The 24,681-nt window shown below is 36.6% G+C and overlaps 1 protein-coding gene across 1 annotated transcript in view; it reads left to right on the top strand.

Annotated features, from left to right (window-relative positions):
- The window catches only part of CD2AP (CD2 associated protein), a 128,499-nt gene that overhangs the window by 16,497 nt on the left and 87,321 nt on the right, over positions 1–24,681 (top strand). The window contains exon 2 of the mRNA XM_046639634.1: positions 16,839–16,999. Within this exon, the coding sequence (XP_046495590.1) occupies positions 16,839–16,999 (161 nt within the window). The remainder of the gene's footprint in view (positions 1–16,838; positions 17,000–24,681) is intronic.

Below are 24,681 nucleotides of genomic sequence, written 5' to 3'. Positions count from 1 at the left end.
TAGTTTGGTCTCTTGCCTTATTCACTTGAAAGGTTATTGTACATATTTTTCTTGAACTATGTGTTTTGTAATTAAATCTTACTCTCTTGTATGGCTTTACCATATTTAATTTAACTGGTCACCTGTTTGACATGTAGGTGGCTTAAGATTTTTGTGTGTCAGTGTTTTTATGACTAAAATTTTTCTGTTGAAACTATATAATTTATATTTTTCATAGGAAAATAAGAAAATGCAAATAATGAGAATGAGGGGGAAACCCATCCAGAGATATTTTCCTATCATTGTGGTATATATCCTTGCAAAATTTTCTTGTGCTATATAAACCTGTGATACATATTTTATACAAAGGGAAATCATGTTTGAAACCTTTTTGCTCTTGATGGTGGTATTGTGAGCATGTGTCATTTTGTTCTGTCTTTTTTTAAATACAGTAGCCTTACTATTCTGACTATAGCAGTAATACATCTTTTAAAAATTAGATATTTGCACAATTTAAGAAGTTAAAAGAAAATAAAAATTCCAATTATCTCATTACTTGATAAAACTTGGTTTATGAATTTCTATTTTCAAGTTTTTTTAAGCCCTGCATTTTTTTTCCTTTTAGGAAAAATAAGGTTATGTGATATATGCCACATTATAACATACTTTTCATTTATCATGAACAGCTTCTTATGGCTACATTGTATTGGATGGAAATAACATGATTTGTTTGATTCTGTCCCTGTTGATGTCAGAAGCATTTGAATTTTTTGCTTTTAACAGCATTACAAAAATACAGTTTACATCCCCCACAGTTGTCTTATTTCTTTTTATTTTATTTTGTCAAATTGACATATTGGAAAATGGACTTTTTTGGGGATGTACAGTTCTATTAGTTTTTGCACATGTATAAATTCTTATAAGCTGCATACAGTCAAGATACAGAACAGTTCCTTTATCTTAGAAAACTTCTTCATGTCATCCTTTTGTAGTCACATCTTCATCCCACCCCTAATCACTGGCAACCAGCTATCTGTTCTCCATCTTTATAGATTTATTTTTTTGAGAATGTCCTGTAAATGGGATTATACAACGTGTAATCTTTTGAAATTGGCCTCTTTCTCTTGACGTCATGCTTTTAAGATTCATTCACGTTACTGTTGTGTGTATCGATAGTTTATTCCTTTTTTTTGCTGAGTAGTTTTTCATTGTACAAATATACTACAGTTTTTTATCCATTTGTCCATTCAAAGGCATTTGGGATTTTTTCTAGTTTGTGGCAGTTAAGAATAGAGTTGCTATAAAAATCTGTGTATAGATTTTTATATGAACATAGTTTTATTTCTCCAGAGTATGTATAGCTACGAGTGGGATTGTTGGGTCATATGGTAAATGTATGTTTAACTTTATGTGAAACTGCCAAACTCTTTTCTTGAGTGTCTATACCATTCTTTTTTTGTATTGCCACCATTAATATATTAGAGTTCCAAGTGCTTCACATCCCTGTCAGTATTTTTTTGTGTGTGTGTGGAAGATTAGCCCTGAGCTAACTACTGCCAATCCTCCTCTTTTTGCTGAGGAAGACTGGCCCTAAGCTAACATCCATGCCCATCTTCCTCTACTTTATACGTGGGATGCCTGCCACAGCGTGGCTTTTGCCAAGTGGTGCCATGTCCGCACCCAGGATCCAAACCGGTGAACCCTGGACTGCCGAGAAGCAGAACTTGTATACTTAACTGCTGCGCCACTGGGCCAGCCCCCCTTGTCGGTATTTTTTATTTCAGCCGTTCTAATAGGTGTGTAGTAGTATTTCATTGTGTAGAATTGGCAGATTTCTTCTTTAAATATTTGGTAGACTTTACCACACAGGGAAACTGCCTGGGCCTAGAGATTTATTTTTCTGGAAGGTTTTTAACTACAAACTCAATTTTAAAAATAGTTATTCAGATTGTCTGAAAATACCAAACTGCCAAAACTTTGAGGTTTTCTACATGTGTGTTTTCTTTATAGTTTTCCCTTATTTTTTTTTAGTGAATGTGAAGTCTCTAGTGATAATTCCCTCTTTTATTCTTGATAGTGGTAATTTGAGTCTTTTTTTTCCTTCTTAGTCATTCTCCCAGAGGTTTATCGGTTTTGATCTTTTCATATAACTAATTTTGGTTTCATTGATTTTCCTCTTTTCTCTGGTTTCAGTTGAACATTTTGTGATTCCATTTTATGTCCTCTTTTAGTATATCAATTATACTTAAAAAATTTTTTAGTATTTGTCCTTAATGACATTGCTATCATTCATTTACCTATCCATTTGCTGTAGTCATCCAATACATTGTTTTATTATTTTACACAATTATCTTTTAGTTCCAATTACGCATATGTTATATCTTTTGAAATTGTTCCACAGTTCTTGGATGCTCCATTCAACATGTCTTTCTTTAAAAATTATTTTTTCTCTTTGTATTTCAGTTTGGGAAATTTCTCTTGACCTATCTTCAGGCTTACTGATTCTGTCTTTGACAGTGTCTAGGCTGCTGATGAGCTGATCGGTAGCATTCTTTATTTCTGTTACAGTATATTTGATTTCTAGCATTTCCTTTTGATTCTTAGAGTTTCCATCTGCTTACCCTTACCCATCTGTTCTTGCGTGTTGTCTGTGTTTTCCATTATCACCCTTAACATATTAATTATGGTTATTTTAAATTCCCTGATTCCAAAATATGTGATATATTTAAGCCTGGCTCTGATGCTTCCTTTGTCTTTGTGTTTTTTCTTGCCTATTAAAAGCATAATGTGTAATTTTTTTTGAAAATTGGACATGATATATTAGGTAATAGAAGCTGAGGTGAACAGGTCTCTTTAGTGTGAGGTTTTATATTAATCTGGCTAGGAGTTGTGCTGTGTTTAATATTTGCTCCAGCTGTAAGTGCCAGAGGTTTCAAATTCCCTTATGTCCTCTTTTTTGTCTCCCTGCTATCTTTGGGTTTCCCTAAGAACTCCTCAGTTAGAATCTGCATCATGCAACTCTTTCAACAGTAATGATCTCTTATTATACTGGAGCCCCACTGGTGTGGGGGTAAGGTGTAAGGCAGAAGAAGCATCCTATAATCTTATAATTAAGTTTTAAACTTTCAGTGTCCTGGGACTCTGACCTTCACAAGTCTTTCTTAGGCCTCCCCCCCACCCCAATCCAATGTGAGACAGAAAGGTGAGATGGCACTGAGCAGAGAAATGCCCCTTCCACAGTCGGGATAAGGCCCTGGTGAAGTCTTTTCCCTGCAGAGTAGGTCTTTGTTATGGAGAATGCTCTTGTTACTGGTTGTTTCACAATGATTACCTTTCCCTTCCTCCTTGCTAGAGCTACAAGGATATCTTTATGGGCTCTTCCCTGTGAGAACTTTGTGGAGTTCCTGAAAGTAAAGCCCACAAAAGTGTGGGGGCTCCCCTACGACTGAAGTCCTCAGAAGTTTCCCACTCACATGCTATTCCACACTCAGCCTCCAGCAATTCATCAAAATTACTATTTAAGTGTTTGTAATGGGTTGACTTTTCCCCCAAGAATGATATTTTTCTTTTAAATTGAGGTATAATTGTCACATAACATTGTATTAGTTTCAGGTGTGCAACATAATGATTCGATATTTGTATATATTGCAAAATGATCACCACAATAAGTCTAGTTAAAGTCCATCACCATACATAGTTACCAAAATTTTCTTTTTCTTTTGATGAGAACTTTTAAGATTTATCTTCTTAGCAGCTTTATGCAATACAGTATTAATAACTGTAGTCACTATGCTGTGCATTACATCCCCAGGACTTATTTTATAACGGAGAGTTTGTGCCTTTGACCATCTTTGCCCATTTTTCCCAGTGAGTTTGTAACCACTGTCTGTCATTTCGCCCACCTCACACCCCCCACCTCCAGCAACCACCAGTCTGCAATCTGTTCTATTTATGGTTTTTTTTTTTTTTTAAGATTCACATATAAGTGAGATCATATCGAATTTGTCTTTCTCTGACTTATTTTAATTAGCTTAATGCTCTCAGGGTCCGTCCATGTCCATGCACTGGCAAGATTTCCTGCTTTTTTATGGCTGTACAATATTCCATTGTATATATATCACATTTTCTTTATCCATTCATCCATTGATGAACACTTGGACTGTTTGCATATCTTGGCTCTTGTAAATAATGCTGCAGTGAATACAAGGGTGCTGATAGCTTTTTGAGTTAGTGGTTTTGTTTTCTTCAGATAAATACCCAGAAGTGGAATTGCTGGGTCATATGGTAGTTCTATTTTTAATTTTTTGGGGAACTTCCATACTGTTTTCCATATTGGCGTCATCTACTTACAGTTCCACCAACAGTGTACAAGGGTTTTCTTTTCTCCACATCCTCCCCAACACTTGTTATTTCTTCTCTTTTAATAATAGCCATTCTAAAAGGTGTGAGGTGATATTTCATTGTGGTTTTGAGTTGCATTTCCTTGATCATTAGTGATGTGGAGCACGTTTTCATGTACCTGTTGCCCATCTGTATGTATTCTTTGGAAAAATGTCTAGTCAGATCCCCTGCCCATTCTTTAATTGGATTTTTTTTCCTATCGAGCATATGAGTTGTTTATATATTTTGGATATTAACCTCTTGTCAGATATGTGATTTGTATATTTTCTCCCATTCAGTAGGTTGCTTTTTCGTTTTGTTGATGAGTTCCTTTGCTGTGCGGAAGCTTTTTAGTTTGATGTAGTCCCACTTGTTTGTTTTTGCTTTTGTTGCCTTTGTTGTTGATGTCAAATCTGAAAAACCGTCAGCAAGACACTGTCAGGGAGCTTACTGCCTATGTTTTCTTCTAGGAATTTTATGGTTTCTGGTCTCACAGTCAAGCCTTTAATCCGTTTTGAGTTATTTTTTGTGGTATTATTTTATTTAGTGTTTCTATACCTATATATTTACACTTTTGCTTTTTTTCTTTTCTGTATCTCTGACACTTTTCAAATTGGATCTTTCTTCTTTTCTTTGTCCTGCTCAGAGAAAATCTTTCAGTTTCTTTTCACGTTGCAAACTCAGTCTTTGCTCGTCAAAAGTATATTTTTTCTTTAGTTTTTAAGGATATTTTCTCTGGTATAAACTTCATGATTTGCAGTTGTTTTCTTTCTGCATATTGACGATACTAATCTGCTGCCTTCTCACTTCCATTGTTGCTGCTGAGAATTCAGCTGTCCATCCAAGTGTTGCTGCTGTCTTTTTTAAATTTGTCTCTTCTAAGATGTTTTTTCTCACTGTCTTTGATTTTTTGCAGTTTTACTATGTTGAATTTGCAGATTTCTTTTTGTGTATTCTGCTTGGAATTGCTTAGACTTCTTGACTCCATGAATTGATACCGTTTATCAGTTTGGTATTCATAGCTATTAACTTTTCATGTTCTGGTAATCCGTTAAACATGTTAGACTGTCTTAGTATACCTTTTATGTCTCTTTACATTCTCTTCTATATTTTCCATATCTTTGTCTCTCTCGTCTTCAATTTTGTTGGTTTCTATTGACCTGTCTGCCTTTTAACTATTTTTCTGCACCTGTAATAAATATACTTTTAAACTTGTCCATTGAGTTCCTATTTTTGGTTATTGTCTTCCTCAGTTCTAAAATACCTGTGTGGTCCTTTTTCAAGTTTGCTTTCTCATTATCTACAATATTCAGCTCTGTTTCAGTTTTTCAAGCTGAACTTTTATATCTGTAAATGTGGTAAATGTTATTGTTTTAAAGTCTGTGTCTGGGGAGTCCTGTGTCTGGGGAGTCCAGTGTCTGGAGTTCATTGGAATGTTTCTCTTGTTTCTTGTTTCTCTAGGTACTTATTTATGGTGTTTTGTCACTTTGTATTTTTGGTTATCTTTGTTTATCTCTAGATGTTGTAAATTAAAAAAAATATTTCTTGACCTAATTTTAGGTCTAGGATATCTTCTCCCAGAGAGGATTTTGGTTCTTTCTTTTTTGTCTTGCAACACTTGAATCCACAGTCAAGGTGGGAGGTTTCCTGAGTCATCCAAATAGCATTAAATTAGACTACAGTGCTTGTGTGCAGTGATTTAGGGGCTTATCCCAAACTGTGTACGTGGTTTCTCAGAGATACCACTCTTGATAGTCCCTGAACTCCACTCTCATACCCCAGAACCGCAAAGCTGCTGAAAGTGTAGCTTAGCCTCTCAGTCATGTCTTTAGAATTGGCAAATACCTCCCAGGGCAAAAGTACTCCTAGCGTTGTACTTAACTCTCTGGGTTCCAGTCCTCACCTGGATTTCTCCTGATGATAAAACTATATTTTTAGTTTTTTAAATCTTTTTAAAAAGGTGATTTTTATATTTCATCCACCTTTTTTTGGTTTTCTTTCCTGGGAAGTTTCACCTAAATTATCTAATGTTTCATTGCTTTAGGTCCTTTGATGCCATATTATAAAATTTTTCTTATCCCTGCAGATCACATGAATTTTAATAATAATAATAATAATAATAATTGTAATATCTGACCAATTTAGGTTGCTTTCTTTACACTTTAAAAATAAACTAAGTAGCTAAAGTAATTAATTTAAAATTCGCCTTTTTTTTTTCAGTGGTAATCACAGTTGAAATGAATGATGGGTAATCCACAACCAGAGAGTTTAATCTTAAATGATTGGTTTGATAGAAGAGTGGGTCAGGTGGGAAAAGCCATTAGTGATAGACAAGGGTCTATATAATGCTGGAGTGTTCTTCAGTAGTACACATTTTCTTTTTCCCCCTAGATGTTTTATTTAGTCAACATTTCTTCACTTTAAGCAAGCACTTAATGCAAACTTCTTTCTTAGTTTAGTTGAACATAATTGTTTTAAATGGTGGAGGAGTTTTGTTTAATTTACTTTGAGGCATACCAGTTTTCAAAGAAAGAATGAGTTTGTTGAGTTTCCAAAATTGGAAGGGTGATGATTCTTGAAATGATGGCCTGCATGCTAGTTTTGTAGTAAACTCTTGAATTAAATGGGATTTTACTTAAACAGTCTTAACTTTTCAGTAAGTATCATTGTTACTGTCTGATGGGTATCACTTTTTTTTAGTAACTTATTTTTAACCAATTAATATCTGTTTATTGTAGAAAAATGCTAAGGTATTAGAAGACTGCGCTCGCTTCTGACACCCAACTGCAGAGTTCAGGGCTTCCCAAGACTACCCTCACATTCGATAATTTGCTAGAATGACTCACAGAACTCATTGAAGACTGTTAAACTCGTGGCTATGGTTTATTATAGTAAAAGGATACAGATTAAAATCAGCCAAGGAAAGAGAAACATGGGGCAGAGTCCAGGAGGGTTCCAGGTGTGGAGCTACCTGTTGTCCTCTCCGCCTGGAGTCATGGACAGCATTAGCTCCTGGCAATGACGTGTGACAATATGCATGGTGCTGCTGACCAGGGAAGCTCACCTGAACCTTGATGTCCAGAGTTTTATTGAGGGCATATAGTTGACTACCCCTGTGACTGACCTTTAGTCTCCAGCACTTCTGGAGGTAGAATGGATACTGCATTGCCCAAAGCCCCTAACACAATTACGTTGTTAGAGCTTTTGGTTTAGTCCCCGGATAAACAAAGGTGCTCCAGGTCCCCAAATAAACAAAAACACTCTTCCTAGAGATTACCTCCCAGGAGATGAGACAAAGTCCAGATTTCTCTTTTGGGTAGGATTAATTCTTTAGTACAGATGAAATAAAAGGAGATAATAAACAGCATCCCTAATCTCTTTAGGTGTCTATTAACATTTTGGAATGTAACTCTTTATATTTTTTCTATGCATATTTCTATTTCTTCCCTTTTTACAAAAATATGTTGTTAGTATACCTATGTTTTATAACCTTTCTTATTTAACATTATATTACAAGCCTAATTATGAATAACTTTAAAAGGACAAGAATTTAACCTTATTTGCCGTATGGTGTTTTCCATAGGCAGAATAAAATAGATTATCTTTGACTCAGTGAACTTCTTAATTATAACACGTGAAATCATGTGTTATAAACATTTTTGCCATAATATTGGACATGCCACTTTAATATTTACTGCTTTTTTAAAAAATAAAATCTTATCAAAGTAATACCAGTGTATAGTATAAAAATATAACAGTGTTAAAGGACTTATAATGAAAAACAGTGTTTCCTTGCCTCACTGTTCTCTACTTCTAGTCTTTCTGTTTTTATTTTTTGGCTTTTATATTTCTAATTAATAAGTTTCTATAGCTTTTTTTGACTTGATACTTTGATCTTTAACTTTTTGATATAAAAGGTAAAGATTTAGCTTATTTGTTATAATCTCACATCTGGTCTCTGTTTATCCCATATAATTCTATTTCTCTTTTGGATACCTTTCTAAATTCTGAGTATATGCTTATACCTTTCTTTCTTTTTCCAGCAACTAACACAGTATTTCTGGACTTAACTTTGATGAAGATATTAGTATCTCTACCCTTCCTTTTTTTTTTTTTTTTAAAAGATTTTATTTTTTTCCTTTTTCTCCCCAAAGCCCCCTGGTGCATAGCTGTATGTTCTTCGTTGTGGGTCCTTCTAGTTGTGGCATGTGGGACGCTGCCTCAGCGTGGTTTGATGAGCAGTGCCATGTCCGTGCCCAGGATTCGAACCAACGAAACACTGGGCCACCTGCAGCAGAGCACGCGAACTTGGCCACGGGGCCAGCCCCTCTACCCTTCCTTTTATCAATCTCCTCAGTCCTTTTACTTTATAATATCAAGGCTTGTTAACATTTACATTTTGTTCTGTAACTATAATTTAGTCTTTCTGTTTTGTTATAGGTTTATTTTCAACTTTAAAAATAATTAGTTTCTACGTTACTATGACCATGTAAATATTTTTCACCGTGCAGCCGAGTAGTATATATGGTGATTATATTTTCATCATTGTACAGCCCTTTGCCAGTCTAGGAGTTTCTAATCATCTTTACTTTTTCTTCTCCTTATCTGACTTTATTGTCTCTTTGATTTCTGGATTCTTAAGGATAGTATAAAATTTCACAGTCTATCCCTCACTTCTCTTTGTCTCAGAATACCTCTTAGAACTTTGTCTCCTGCTTAGTCTAGACTGTTTCTTAGAATTTTCGCACAATTGCTATTTTAGTATGTCTTACTCTCCAGGATTGGTTCCACTATCTCTTGGATTTCATGTTGCCCTCTGTTTTGGTTCATATTTTTATTTTGCTAGATAGCATCATGTAATTTCACATGAAGGAGTTAATTTTCTTTGTCCTTGCCTGTGTGAAAATGGTGTACCTTGTACTTGCCTGCTGATTTGGTTGAGTATAGAGTTCATTTTTCTTCAATACTTAAGTGGCTTTGCCTTTTTATTTTTTTTTTAGAATCTGGTGTTGCCCATGAGAAGTCTTCTAAGACGATTCTCATTCTTTTGTAGATGAACTCTTTATTTTCTCTCAGAGAGCTTTCTAGATGTTTGTCTTGTGAAATTTCACCAAGATTTGAGTACTTAATTTTGTATTTGTTCATTGTGCTGGACTCTCACAGATCTCTCTCTGTTTGACGATTTGGTTCAATTAGCTTTGGAGTATTTTCTTACTTATTTATTTATTTTGTGAGGAAGATTGTTGCCTGAGCTAACATGTGTGCCAATCTTCCTCTATTTTATGTGGGATGCTGCCACAGCGTGGCTTGATGAGCAGTGCTAGGTCTGTGCCTGGGAAGCAGAGCATGCAAACTTAACCACTAAGCCACTGGGCTGGCCCCAAGTATTTTCTTATTTTATTGTCAGTTCTTGTTTTCTCCAGAACTCTTAATTGGATGTTGGATTGTCTGGATTGATCATCTGTATCTTATCTTTGCTTTTATATTTTCTTTGTCACTTTGCTTTACGTTTTTTAGAAAATTTTCTTGGTTCTGTCTCCACTTCTCCAAAAAGTAAAAAAATTAATAAGACATATTGAAAGACACAGATTTCCAAGCCCTTTTTATTTTCTCATTTCTTTTTTCAAAGTATTCTGTTCTGATTTTATGGACTTTATTACATCTCCTGAGGATACAGGCATACCTTGGAGATAATTGTGGGTTTGGTTCCAGCCTACTACAATAAGGTGAATATCACAATAAAGTGAGTCACACGAAGTTTTTAGTTTCCTAGTGCATATGAAAGTTATGTTTTTGCTATACTGTATTCCATTAAGTGTACACAAGCATCATGTCTAAAGAAACAATGCACATACCTTAATTAAAAAATACTTTATTGTTAAAAACTGCTAGCTGTCATCTGAGCTTTCAGTGAGTCCTAATTTTTTTGCTGGTGGAGGGTCTTGCCTTAATGTTGATGACTGCTGACTAATCAGGATGGTGGTTTCTGAAGGTTGGGGTGGCTATAACAATTTCTTAAAATAAAACAACAGTGAAATTTGCTTCATCGAAGGACTCTTTCTTTCACAAATGATTTCTCTCTAGCATGTGATGCTGTTTGATAGCATTTTACCCACAGTAGAACTTCTTTCAAAATTGGAGTCAGTCCTCTTAAACCCTACCATTGCTTTATCAATGAAGTTGATGTAATATCCTTTGTTGTAATTTCAAGAGTTTTCACAGCATCTTTACTGGGAACAGATTTCATCTCAAGAAACCACTTTCTTTGCTCACCCTTAAAAAGCAACTCTTCGTCTGTTAAAGTTTTATCAAGAGATTGCAGCAATTCAGTCAAATCTTCAGGCTCCACTTCTAATTGTAGTTCTCTTGCTGTTTCCACCATATCTGCGCTTATTTCCTCCACTGAACTCTTGAACCCCTCAGTGTCATCCGTGAGGGCTGGAATCAACTTCTTCCAAACTCCTGTTAATATTGATATTTTGACCTCTTACCATGAATCGTGAATGTTCTTAATTCATCTAGAATGGTGAATCCTTTCCAGGTTATCAGTTTACTTTGCCCAGATCCATCAGAGGAATCACTATGACAGCTATAGCCTTAGGAAATATATTTCTGGAATAATAAGACTTAAAAGTTGAACTTACTCCTTGATCCACGGGCTGCAGAATGGACGTGTGTTAGCAGACATGAAAACAACATTAATCTCATTGTACGTCTCCGTCAGAGCTCTTGGGTGACCAGGTGCATTGTCAATGAGCAGTAAGATTTTGAAAGAAATCTTTTTTTCTGAGCAGTCGGTCTCCACAGTGGGCTTAAAAGATTCAGTAAACCATGTTGTAAACAGACGTGCTGTCATCTAGGCTTTGTTATTCCGTTTATAGAGTGAAGGCAGAGTAGATTTAACATACTTCTGAACGATCTTAGAATTTTTGAGACGGTAAATGAGTACTGGCTTCAACTTCAAGTCCCCAGCTGCCTTAGCTGCGTTAGCCCCTAACAAACTGTTCCTTGAAGTTTTGAAGCCAGGCATCGACTTCTCCTCGCTAGCTATGAAAGTCCTAGACGGCATCTTCTTCCAGTATAAAGATGTTTCGTCTACACTGAAAGTCTGTTGTTTAGTGTAGCCGCCCTCATTAATTATCTCAGCTAGGTCTCCTGGAGAACTTGCTGCAGCTTCTACCTCAGCACTTGCTGCTTCACCCTGCACTTTCATGTTATGGAGATGGCTTCTTTCCTTCAACCTCATGAACTAAACTCTGTTGGGTTCAAGCTTTTCTTCTGCAGCTTTCTCATCTCTCTCAGCCTTCACAGAATTGAGGAGAGTTAGGGCCTTGCTCTGGATTAGGCTTTGATTTGAAGGAATGTTGTGGCTGGTTTGATCTTCTATCCAGACCACCAAAATCTTCTCCATATGAGCAATAAGGCTGTTTGGCTTTCTTATCATTTGTATGTTCACTGGAATAGCACTTTTAATTTCCTTCAAGACCTTTTCCTTTGCAGGCACAACTTGGCTGACTGTTAGGCTGAAAAGCTAGGCCTCTTGGCCAGTCTCAGCTTTTGACATGCCTTCCTCACTAAGCTTAATCATGTCTAGCTTTTGATTTAAAGTAAGAGACGTGTGACTGTTTCTTTCACTTGAACACTTAGAGGCCATTATAGGGTTAATAATTGGCCTTATTTCAATATTGTTGTCTCTCAGGGAATAGGGAGGTCCCCAGGAGAGAGACGGGGCAACTGCTGCTCAGTGGAGCATTCAGAACACCCACAACGTTTATCAGTTGTTTGCTGTCTTATATATGGGTGCATTTCCTGGTGCCCCCAAACAATTACAATAGTAATATTAAAGATCATTGACCACAGACTGCCATAACTAACATAATAATAGTAAAAAATTTCAAATATTGCAAGAACTCCCAACATGTGAGGCAGAGACATGAAGTGAACAAATGCTGTTGGAAAGTGATGCAGATAGACTTGCTTGAAACAGGGTTGCTGCAAACCTTCACTTTGCAAAAAACGCAGTATCTTTGAAGTTCAGTAAAGCAAAAAGCACAATAAAACGAGATGCCTGTAATAATTTGTACATGTTGAAAATTGTTTTTATTTTGAAGTAATAAGTTGTAGAAATTTTAGAAGTTCAGTACAAACAGATTTTTCCTGACTGATGCCTTTCTACTGAATATTTTAGTGTGTATTTTCTACAAACTAGAACCTTCTACTTAATCACAATTCAGCCATTAAATTTAAGAAATTGTGAAACATGTATGGACTCATGCTTTCTTTATTCATTGGGGTATATTCTGTTATTGTCATTATTTTGATGGTCAAATTGTCCTGATTTGGTCAGTAGGAGCATTTTCTGTTTTTTAAGTAACTTTTTTTTTTTGAGTAAGATTAGCCCACTGCCAATACTCCTCTTTTTGCTGAGGAAGATTGGCCCTGAGCTAACATCCATGCCCATCTTCCTCTATTTTATATGTGGGATGCCTGCCACAGCATAGCTTGAGAAGTGGCGCATAGGTCCATGCCTGGGATCTGAACCTGTGAACCCTGGGCTGCCGAAGTGGGACGTGTGAACTTAACCACTGTGCCACTGGGCCTGCCCAGTAGGAGCATTTTGATATCACTTTTCTGTGTCCTTTGGCATCACCTCATCTTTCTTTGAGAGAACTTCCTTGGTTTCCGGCACAACACTATGTTCCAGGCTTATCTTGTACATTTCCTGTGTTTGCCCTGAAATTGCCTGTCTCCTCAATGATTCCTGGTTCCTTTTAGTAGAAAGTGGTATTTATAAGATCTTAGCATTAGGTTTGCTCGTTGCCATTGGGGTGTTGCTGGTTTTAGACCCTTTCAGTGGACAGAGCTAGGGGTTTTGTATGTGTTTATATGTGTGTGTATATCTATGTATTGAAAACTATAAGTTTCTGCTGATACTTCTTATTCCTATTTAATACTACATGATCAAATCTAGCTTTTTTCCTTTATCTTTATAACTTCTTTCTCTGACAGAGAAACTTGGCTTCCATTATTCTTAATCAATCTCCTTGAATGTAGCCAGTCTTCCATCTCTTCTGTCACTCCGCTCGCTTGCATGGACACCCTTTTTCCTGCTTGGACTATTCTTCTCCATTATAGGTTGCTTCCACCCTCCCACCTGCATGGAAATCTGCCTCCACCCCCTCAACACCATTTGGCCTTTGATAGCCCTCACTAAGCTACCCCTTAGCTTGCGTGCCCTCTCCACTGTGCTTGGTCTCTGACACGCCATATCAGATTGCCTCTGCACACATGCCCTCCTCACCTTGCCTTAGAGTTCTTATATGCTGCACTGGGGAACATTCCATATGTGGATGCCCTCCTCACCCTACTTCTCCCTCTGATAGCTTCCCTCCCACTCCCACCCCAGCTTTGGATACCTTCTTTACTCTTCTTGACCTCTGACTTATCACATCAGACCCCCCACCCCCCATCTGTGCTCTTCCACATCTAATGGCTTTAGGACTAAATTCTTCTGGAAGCTTGGGGGGGAGGGGAGGAGTATGTTTCATCCGGGAGTGATTTTTCAGTTTATCATAGTCTTTCATGATTAATGATTATTTGCTCATATTTATGAATAAATAATAAAAAGCTGAGTGGGAACTCTTTATGTGGGTAGGACAGAGTTTTGTTTTAAAAGTAGCAAATGGGGAGCTGCCCATGGCTCTGGAGACCTCTAAATTTTGGAAATCAGTAGTCATTTCTCTAAGAAACCAGCACTCATCCATAGTAGCTATACCAGTTTCCCCAGACTTCTTTTGTGTGTGTGAGATTAATTCTTTAGTGTTTTGCCTTAGGAGAAAAATACCTGCTTACTTACCATTATTTTCTTAGAGCTATTGTGGTTGATAATGGGTGTCAGCTCTTCCGTATATAGATTCGTTCGTCTGTTTTCAGCTCTGCATTTCCCATGAGCCCTCCTTGTCTGAATTTCTAGCCTTTCTAGGGTTCTGCGGAACAGTTTGGTATCAATTATCGTTTTCTTAAGTTCTTTGGGCTTCTTCCTGGCTTTATCAGTTATAGATCCATTTTTACAAGTTTTAAAAATTTCTTGCTGGCTCCCTTCTCAAGTTGAGATATTTTCAGCTACAAATAGAAATACTGTCTTGGGGGCCAGCCCCCTGGCCGAGTGGTTAAGTTTGTGTACTCTGCTTTGGCAGCCCAGGGTTTCACTGGCTTGGATCCTGGGTGCGGACGTGGCACCACTCATCAGGCCATGCTGAGGCAGTGTCCCACATAGCACAGCCAGAGGCGCTCACAACTAGAATATACAACTATGTACTGGGGGGCTTAGGGGAGAAAAACAAGGAAAAAAAGAAGATTGGCAACAGATGTTAGCTCAGGTGCCAATTGTGAAAAAAAAAAAATACTGTCTAAAATTTACTTCAGTTAAAAAAACAACTACTGGGGCCGGCCCAATGGCACAGCAGTTAAGTGCACACGTTCTGCTTTGGTGGCCCGGGGTTTGCCAGTTTGGATCCTGGGTGTGGACGTGGCAACACTTGGCAAGCCATGCTGTGATAGGCGTCCCACATATAAAGTAGAGGAGGATGGGCACAGATGTTAGCTCAGGCCAGTCTTCCTCAGCGAAAAGAGTAGGATTGGCAGCAGTTAGCTCAGGCCTAATCTTCCTCAAAAAAAAACAAAAAAACAAAAAAACGAAAAAATACTACTTCTATAACAAGAAATCCAAAGGTATGGGGTTGGTTAATTTAACAGTTTGATAAATCTAGCATAGATCCGGGTCATTTTCATCTTTCTTCTCTTCCATCAAATCATATCTGCTGTTTTTCCTGTCTCATAATTATAGCAGTTTTGGGCATTACTTTCTCACAGAAGAACATCCAAAGTCTGCAGGGCGACATTATTTCCCTGTGTTTTGTTTTTAAGGTCAGATAAAACCTTCTCAGAACCCCAACTCACATCTTGTCAGAATTCATCCATCACATTTGTGTTTGACAACCAGTTAGTGTGTGTGTGTGTGTGTGTGAATGGAATTACTATAAATCTGCTCTCTTTAGACCTTTGCTGCTTTGATGAGCGGCATTAGGTACCCGGGACTTACTCAGTTAGAGTCTGCATTTAAACAAGATTCCCCAAGTCAAGAAGAAGACTTATGTAAGTCAACAAGGTGACTTGATTGTACAGTAGTATTTGAGAAATCAGCATCTGGACTAGTCAATGTTTAACCCCCTGGGACTGAGAGAAGCCTCACTTGTGAAAGCCACAGGGTCTCGAAATACCTGAACAAAATAAAGTTGAATGAGAAAGGAAGGAGGAGGGGGAGTCAGTGTAGAATGGCTGTTGGTTTGGCAACCAACCATGTCTGCCCATACTCTCTTTCCTTTTTTTTTGGTGATAGTTCTGTGTGTATGTTCTTTTTTCTGAAGTCTTTCTTATAGAATGTATCATTCTTATAGAGTGATACACTTATAGAATGATACAATCTTATAGAATGTATCATTCTCATAGAGTGATAGAGTCTGTCATTCTTACAGAAGGAAGAAAAGATGAATGCAGGTGCAGCTAGTCTGCCATCTTGGGTAGATCTGTTACTGCTTTTCTTTTATTGAATCCCATAAAATATTAATGATATGCATATATAATGTCTTATAATCTAAAGTTCTATACTTGAAGGAGGAAATAGATCTTTATTAACCTTCATTTAGTGTCTATTCATTTTCTGTTATCCTGTGACAAATTTAGCAGCTTAAAACAATACTCTTATTATCTCATAGTTTTTGTGATTCACAGTCTGGGCATGTCTAACTGGGTCCTCTGCAAGGCTGCAGTCAAGGTTTTGTCCAGGGCTGGTTCTCACCTAGGGAGGGATCTGCTTCCAAGCTCACAGGTTTATTGGCATTATTCAGTTCCATATGGGCTTTTGGACAGAGGGCCTCAGTTTTTTGCTTGCTGTCAACCAGAGACCTCCTTTAGTTGCTTGCATGTGGCCCTCTCTGTAGGGCAGCTTACAGCATAACTGCTTGCATCTTCAAAGTCAGTAAGTTTCCTAGTAAGATGGACATTAAAATCTTATGTAGTCACATACAGTCCATCATCTTTGTCATATTCTGTTGGTTAGAAGTCAGTCATAGGTCATGTCCACACTCAAGGAGAGAAAATTACACAAGAACATGAATATCAAGAGATAGGGATCATGGGGACCACCTTAGAGTTTGTCACAAAGGATATACATCTGACTATAAGAATAACTGATGACATGAATTATGCATTGTATTGAGGCTTCTACTTAAAACTTGTGCTGTTTTTTATACTAATGTAATCAAGAAATTTGCTGATATAGACAAATTTTTAAAGTCGTTGAGGTAAGCCTTGATGATAATCTTTGTAATATTATTACAGATTTCTTAGTTTTAAGTTTATTAATATGGTTAGTAGTATTTCATGGATTAAGTTTAGACATTTCTTTTTTCTTTTTTTAGTTGACTATATTGTGGAGTATGACTATGATGCTATACATGATGATGAATTAACTATTCGAGTCGGGGAAATCATCAGGAACGTGAAAAAATTACAGGAGGAAGGATGGCTAGAAGGAGAACTAAATGGGAGAAGAGGAATGTTTCCTGATAATTTTGTTAAGGTAAGTATTCTCTGTTAAATTTCTGGTTGTTGGTTAATAGGATTTAGTCTTTAATTTTAAGAAATATATATATGTATGTATATATTTAGATAAACTTTTACTCTGTAGAATTTAAAAAACTAGAGGTCTAAGTACCTTTATAATGGATATTGTTGTTTGGTGTCCTGGTGGATAATTATTCTGTGTATATGTATGTGTGTGTTTGTATATGTATATATGAATCTATCTACCTGTCTACCTGCCTTTTTTTTTTTTTAATAAACAGTAGTTTGCGTTTGCTCTGTACATTCTCATTTGAGCCTGTAAGTCTTGTGAAGTAAGTAGATAGCCCCATTTTAAATATGGTGACATACAGACTGAGAGGTTAAGTGGTTTATCCAGTGTTGGGTAGCTAATAAGACATAGAATCTGAACTGAAATTCTGGATAGTTGCCTCATTACTCAAGTCGTATTGTATCCTGTTGGTTTTCCAGCCCCTTTGAGAATGTCTTAGACTCCTGTTTTGAAGTTTCAACATTGCAGCACTTATCTACTCAAGTAACAGTTACTCTTCAACCACCACAAACATTCCTTTTTTAGTAAATATTCTAGTCACCTCTGCCAGAAAACAATCAGGATTCGTAAATTGGTTACAAACTAATAAAGTTCTCAACAGTTTAGAGAAGGAAAAAAAGCATATCTGTATAGTTACAGGCTACTTAGAATTGTCGTTTTGTATTTTAGTTTTCCTACACTCAGCTGTAGTCATGGCCTCATTAGATCACGATTATGAGTCCTTTGAGGAAAGCTAGGGTGTACGTCTCCTTTCTTTGTCCAACTTGCACAGTAGTTGTTAGAATCCTGCACAATGTGTTTCCTAAATATTTGTTCCCTGAATAAATTTGTGTTTATTTTAATTGTGGTTTTACCCCTAAGTATAAACACATACGTGACTCTGGTGGTTGATTTTGGAGAAGGTGAACCAACTACACTTTACCTAGTAATATTTTATCTCTTGGAGGAACTGAGAAAAGCTGTAGTAGGGAATTGAATTTATGGGAGAAGGTTGATTTTGTTTTTACTTTTTGTTTTATAAATTGACTTCTTTTTTATAACCTAAAATGGAGTCTAGTGCAGATGCTATGGAAATCGGAGTAGGATATCTGGTTTTCAGCACAGTCAAGTTCCAGCTTTGCCCTTTGCTGGTGGTGTGATATAGGGCAAATCACATAATTTCTGTTTTCTTTTCTTTTTCTTTAATATACTTTATTTATTTATTGAGGAAGATTAGCCCTGAGCTAACATCTGCTGCCAATCCTCCTCTTTTTGCTGAGGAAGATTGGCCCTGAGCTAACATCCGTGCCCATCTTCCTCTACTTTATATGTGGGACGCCTGCCACAACAAGGCTTGACAGGCGGTGCATAGGTCCCCACCAGGGGTCCGAGCTGGCAAACCCTGGGTTGCTGGAGGAATGTGTGAACTTTAACTGCTGTGCCACCAGGCCAGCCCCTGTTTTCTTTTCTTTAAAATGGTACATTGATGGTCTGTTTATAGTAAGCCATGACTTTGGCCTCTCATCTCTCTCTTTTTTCAGGATTGTGGCTTTTCAGAGAGAATATATTGAAGTAATAGAACATTGGTTAAAAAAAGTTAAAAAGTTAAGTAAGAAATATTCAAGGGCAAGGTGTAATTTATAATTCACTGTCCAGTTGAAAATAAGCATTTTAGTGGGACATTAAGGTACATATGTTATTTTGTAAATGTGAGACTGTGGAGTGAATGGTAGAACTAGGTTTCCTATAAAAAACTCATGTCACAGTTATTGTTTTAGATAGCTATACTGAAGAGCAGTGATATTCAAATTGGCTGGAAGATGAGTAGAAAGGTCAAATCATTTTTGCAACTACTGTGAAAAACTATAGACACTGCAAATTTGTGACAAACATGTCAATTTCAGTGTCCCTTTGCAATGTTAGTTCATCTGTACATGATTTAAAAAATATTTTACAAAAAATATAGAACAAGATCTGTGAACTTAATGTACAGAATGTTATCATTTTGTCATTTTTGTTTCAAAGTGTTACTTTATAATAAAGAGATAGACCATTACAGATAAAATTGAATTCTTTGTTACCCCCTTCTTATTTCTCTCTCCCCCAACCACCTGTATTCTGAAGTTGTATGTATCCTTCTAATACATAGTTCTATACATATTATCTGTGCATAAACAAATAGTATTTTGTGTTATTTAGACATTTACATTATTACCGTTGTCAGATTGCAACTTTTTTTATGCGTAACATGAGATTTCTGTGGATACATAGTATAGTCATTTCTGCTACAGTGTGTTTTATAACACTAGTTGACTCATAAGTGATTGGTAAATAGAGGAATGATGTCAGGACAGTGGGAAAGTTATGTTTGTTTTCTAGGTAAGGGGAGCTGGGATAAAGAATGGAGAATTCTAATTTCAGTAAGAAGGGGGATAGGCTCTCAGTTTGGCTGCTTGCATAGACGGGAGTTCTTTTGGCTCTTACACAAAACCTTTTTTTTTGTTTTAAGTGGTTATCTGTACTTGGGTGTTTTCCTCAAAGTTACATAGTCCTAGCATTGTAGAGCTCTTAGCCCCTGGAGCTCACCTCCACTTCTGTCTATACTGTCTCAGCATCCACAAGCCAACATCATCACTTTATTGTTTTTATGCATTTTTAATGGCTCCTGAGGAATCCAATTGTCATGACTGCTTGGGCAGTCTTAAGTTATTGCCCATCTTTCAAGGTTCCAGTTATTGTTATTTATTTGTTTACATTTTTAGTGCTCAGGTTCCGAAGTTGCATAGGTTTAGATTCGTCTGCCCCAGACCGTACTTTTGCATAATCATGGATATTTTAGTGTTTGATTCAGACGTTTTCACATAATCAGTGGTATTTTAGTGTGTAATTTTTTTCAGAACGTCATCTGTTTAGGAATGTACATTTGGTGTTATAGTAGAAGCTCCTTTTGCACTAGTTAATTTTTTTTTAAACTTTTTATTAAGATTATGATAGTTTACAACCTTGTGAAATTTCAGTTGTACATTATTGTCAGTCATGTTGTAGGTGCACCACTTTACCCTTTGTGCCCTCCCCCCACGCCTTCTTTCGCCTGGTAAACACCAATCAGTTCTCTTTGTCTATATGTTTAACTTCCAGCTATGAGTGGAGTTGTACAGACTTCGTCTTTCTCTATCTGGCTTATTTCACTTAATACCCTCAAGGTCCATCCATGTTGTTGTGAATGGGACGATTTTATCCTTTTTTATGGCTGAGTAGTATTCCATTGTGTGTGTGTGTGTGTGTGTGTGTGTGTGTGTGTGTGTGTGTGTGTCTGTGTGTGTGTGTGTGTACATATATACCATATCTTCTTTATCCAACCATCAGTTGATGGGCACTTAGGTTGCTTCCACATCTTGGCTATTGTAAATAATGCTGCAGTGAACATAGGGGTGCATGGGATTTTTGGAATTGCTGATTTCCAGTTCTTTGGATAGATACCCAGTAGTGGGATGGCTGGGTCATATGGTATTCTATTTTTAATTTTTTGAGGAATCTCCATACTGTTTTCCATAGTGGCTGCACCAGTTTGCATTCCCACCAACAGTGTGTGAGGGTTCCTTTTTCTCCATAACCTCTCCAACATTTGTCACTTTTTGTTTTGGTTATTTTTGCCATTCTAACAGGTGTAAGGTGATATCTTAGTGTAGTTTTGATTTACATTTCCCTGATGATTAGTGATGATGAGCATCTTTTCAAGTGTCTATTGGCCATCCATATATCTTTTCTGGAGAAGTGTCTGTTCATGTCTCCTGCCCATTTTTTGCTTGGGTTGTTTGATTTTTTGTTGTTGGGCTGTGTGAGTTCTTTATATATTATGGAGATTAACCCTTTGTTGGATATATAACTTGTAAATATTTTTTCCCAACTAATGGGTTTTTTTTTTGTTGTTTCAATCCTGTTTTCCCTTGCCTTGAAGAAGCTCTTTAGTCTGATGAAGTCCATTTGTTTATTCTTTGTATTGTTTCCCTCGTCTGAGGAGTTATGGTGTGCGAAAAGATCCTTTTGATACTGATGTCAAAGAGTGTACTGCCTATATTCTCTTCTAGAAGACTTGTTGTTTCAGGTCTAATCTTTAGGTCTTTGATCCATTTTGAGTTTATTTTTGTGAATGGTGAAAAAGAATGGTCAATTTTCATTCTTTTACATGTGGCTGTCCAGTTTTCCCAGCACTATTTGTTGAAGAGGCTTTCTTTTCTCCATTGTAGGTCCTCAGCTCCTTTGTCGAAGATAAGCTGTCCATAGATGTGTGGTTTTATTTCTGGGCTTTCAATTCTGTTCCATTGATCTGTGCACCTGTTTTTGTACGAGTACCATGCTGTTTTGATTACTGTAGCTTTGTAGTATGTTTTGAAGTCAGGGATTGTGAGGCCTGCAGCTTTGTTCTTTTTTCTCAGGATTACTGTAGCAATTTGGGGTCTTTTGTTGCTCCATATGAATTTTAGGATTCTCTGTTCTATTTCTGTAAAGAATGTCATTGGGATTCTGGTTGGGATAGCGTTGAATCTGTAGATTGCTTTAGGTAGTATGGACATTTTAACTGTTTATTCTTCCAGTCTACGTGCATGGAATGTCTTTCCATCTCTTTATGTCGTCATCAGTTTCTTTCAGGAAAGTCTTATAGTTTTCGTTGTATGTGTCTTTCATTTCCTTGGTTAAATTTACCCCAAGGTATTTTATTCTTTTTGTTGCAGTTGTGAATGGGATTGAGTTCTTGAGTTCTTTTTCTGTTAGTTCGTTGTTAGAGTATAGAAATGCTACTGATTTATGTATGTTGATTTTATACCCTGCAACTTTGCTGTAGCTGTTGATTATTTCTAATAGTTTTCCAGTGGATTATTTGGGGTTTTCTATGTATAAGATCATGTCGTCTGCAAACAGCGAGAATTTACTTCTTCATTGGCTCCTTGGATTCCTTTTATTTCTTTTTCCTGCCATATTGCTCTGGCCAAAACCTCCAGTACTATGTTGAATAAGAGTGGTGAGGGTGGACACCTTTGTCTTGTTCCTGTTCTCAGAGGGATGGCTTTCAGTTTTTGCCCATTGAGTATGATGTTACTAGTTAATTTTTTAACAGTCATAATGTTCCAACGTACATCTCTACCGCATTTTTCGAATATTTAGGACTATTTTCCAATTTTTAGCTGTTAAGAACAGTGCTGCGTTGAACATCCTTTTGTAGGGTATATACATAGCTGAGAATTTGGTGCATCTTAGGATATGCACATGTTCAGCTGTACTAGATATTGTCAGATGTCTCACTAAATAATTATACCAATTTAAACTCCTACCAGTAGTATAAGAGTACCCTTTTTCTGCATTCTCATTAAGATTTGATACCATCAGATTTTCTTTTTTGGCTAATCTTAGAGATCTGCAATAGTATTTACCCCATGTTTCAGTGTTTCATTTTTCTGATTGCTGGTGAAGTTGGGCATCTTTTCACATTTATTGGCCATTTAAATTTCTTTTCCTGTGCATAGCTTATTCAGATATTTCTGTCCATTTTTCCATTGAGTTCTTGCTCATTTTCTCATTGATTTGTAGTACTTCTTAATGTATTATGAATACTAGTCCTTTGTCTTCCTTCTGCTGATGTGTTTTTTATCCTTCATGAGTGCTTTTTGTGACTTAAGTCACAAAACTTGGGAGCAGGCAAGGTTTAAAGATACTCTCTGTTTTCATTGGTTTTGTATTTTTGATTTTCAGTGTGTCTTTCATCAGTCTTTTTTTTTGTATATATATTATTTAGGCACTAATTAAATTCTTTTCACATGAAAAAATAACCAATAGTCTGCTCTTTCCTCATTGATTTGTAGTGTTTAGAAATTAAGCCAAAATTGAGAAGAAGCAGCATGCTGGTATGTCAGATTTTTCTACATTCTCAACTTCAGTCTTTTGGGCTAAAGTAGAGAGTCAAGCGTCTGATTTATTTGTTGCTGTAAACTTTAAGATTCAATATCAGTGTCTTAGCTTATTGATATTTGGCAATTTTATTAGAGTTGCTGCTTTGTAATGGAGATTAAACAAAATAAACAAATGCAGAATTTATTGCAGTCCAGCTAGGGAGTGGTGTTAAATAAAAGTAAAATAAGAGCTTTTTTCTACATTGCAAATAAGATTAACAGCAACTTTAGCAACATTTAAGGGATACTTCTCAGTAGGCGTTCTTTGAAGCATGTTTTTTTCATCAGCCACATGTCTCTTCTTGTAGCAGTTACAGCAGGGCTTTCCATATTATTTACATAATGGGTCTCTTCAATATCCCTGATAAGAAACTAAATTCTCTACCCTCTATTGAGCTATTTTTTCGTAAGAACAGTAGCAGTACTGTGGCATATCCTCCCCTGTACCATGTTTCTCACTTGTTTTATTCTTTTCTGTTTGCCATTCATTCATTTGTTCAGATACCTGCTGAGGTTCTATAGATACTAGAGACACAATGGTGAATAACACAGATAAGTTCTCTCTTCTTTATGAGCTTATATCCTAATGGTGGAGGGAAAACAGACAAATGTGAAAAAATAAATGAATAAGATGAAGATAATTTTTAATAGTCTAGAGTGCTTTCAAAGAAAAAAGTGAGTGGTGGGGGCTGGAAAATGGCATTGATACATTGGGTGTTGTGGCATAGCATCTCTGAGGTTATTTAGCCAATAAAACACAAAAGGGTGCAGAGGAGATAAGGAATGAATTCCCTTTGAGAAACATCCCTGAAAGTAGAGGAAGGTAGGCTCAGTGTGATGGTTGTCATTGGCAACTCCTGTACTAGAGCTACTTCAGGAGTAAGATAGCATAGCATTGTGAAAGGAACATGGCCTCTGAAGTCAGGATGTATAGCTCTCTACTGACTACTTAACCCCTCCCCCTTACCCAAACGCATACCTGCTGTGTGTTTTTCCTAAAGATGCTTCACTCTGGAGCGTACGTTTCTCCCTCTGTAAAAGTGGGGAATGCCACCTGTTTGGGTTCTCGGTAGAAATTAGATTTTGTGTGTATATGCCTTGCATGTAGATATGTGTTGTATTTTATTATTTTATATGGTTATTTTCTTTCTCAGGAACTGCCCATCCATTTCACAGAGATGAAAATCTCCTAAATTGTTAATTTAATCAATGAATAGGGTTTTTTTTTTTAGTGCCTGTAATATGTCAGGTATTGTTAAATCAAATGTTAATGCTAATAAAATGGGTAAATAAAGTAGAACTTTTCTAATTGACCTTTAAAAAAAGTTAGTAGTTTTTAAGGAAGGACAAAAATAAAGAGTAGTTAAAAAAGTAGTAGTTAAAATGAGAAAATATGGGACAAGCTGTTACCCTGATTTGCCTGTTTCCCTAAACCAAATCTGTAGTCTTGGTGGTGGTAGTGGTGGTGGAACAGATCAAGTCTTATTTAAAAGTGGGCCAACTGGATGAGAAGCTAGACAATAAAAAAACTTTTAGTGTGTTAGGACTTGTGTAAGTTCTGGCTCCTCAGGGTAAAACTAATTTTGATAGATCTTTTCTGTGGAACTAAAGTCTTATATTTAGAAAAATAATCTGGTGGAAATGATCTTTTTTGTTGAGTTCTTTGGAATGGAAAGGATAGTTCTTTGAAGATGAGGAAGCTAA

Source organism: Equus quagga, chromosome 15 (genome assembly GCF_021613505.1).
Source record: "Equus quagga isolate Etosha38 chromosome 15, UCLA_HA_Equagga_1.0, whole genome shotgun sequence".
Classification (NCBI taxonomy): Eukaryota; Metazoa; Chordata; class Mammalia; order Perissodactyla; family Equidae; genus Equus; species Equus quagga.
The sequence above is the reverse complement of the archived record's forward strand: the minus strand, read 5'-3'. Positions and strand labels throughout refer to the sequence as shown.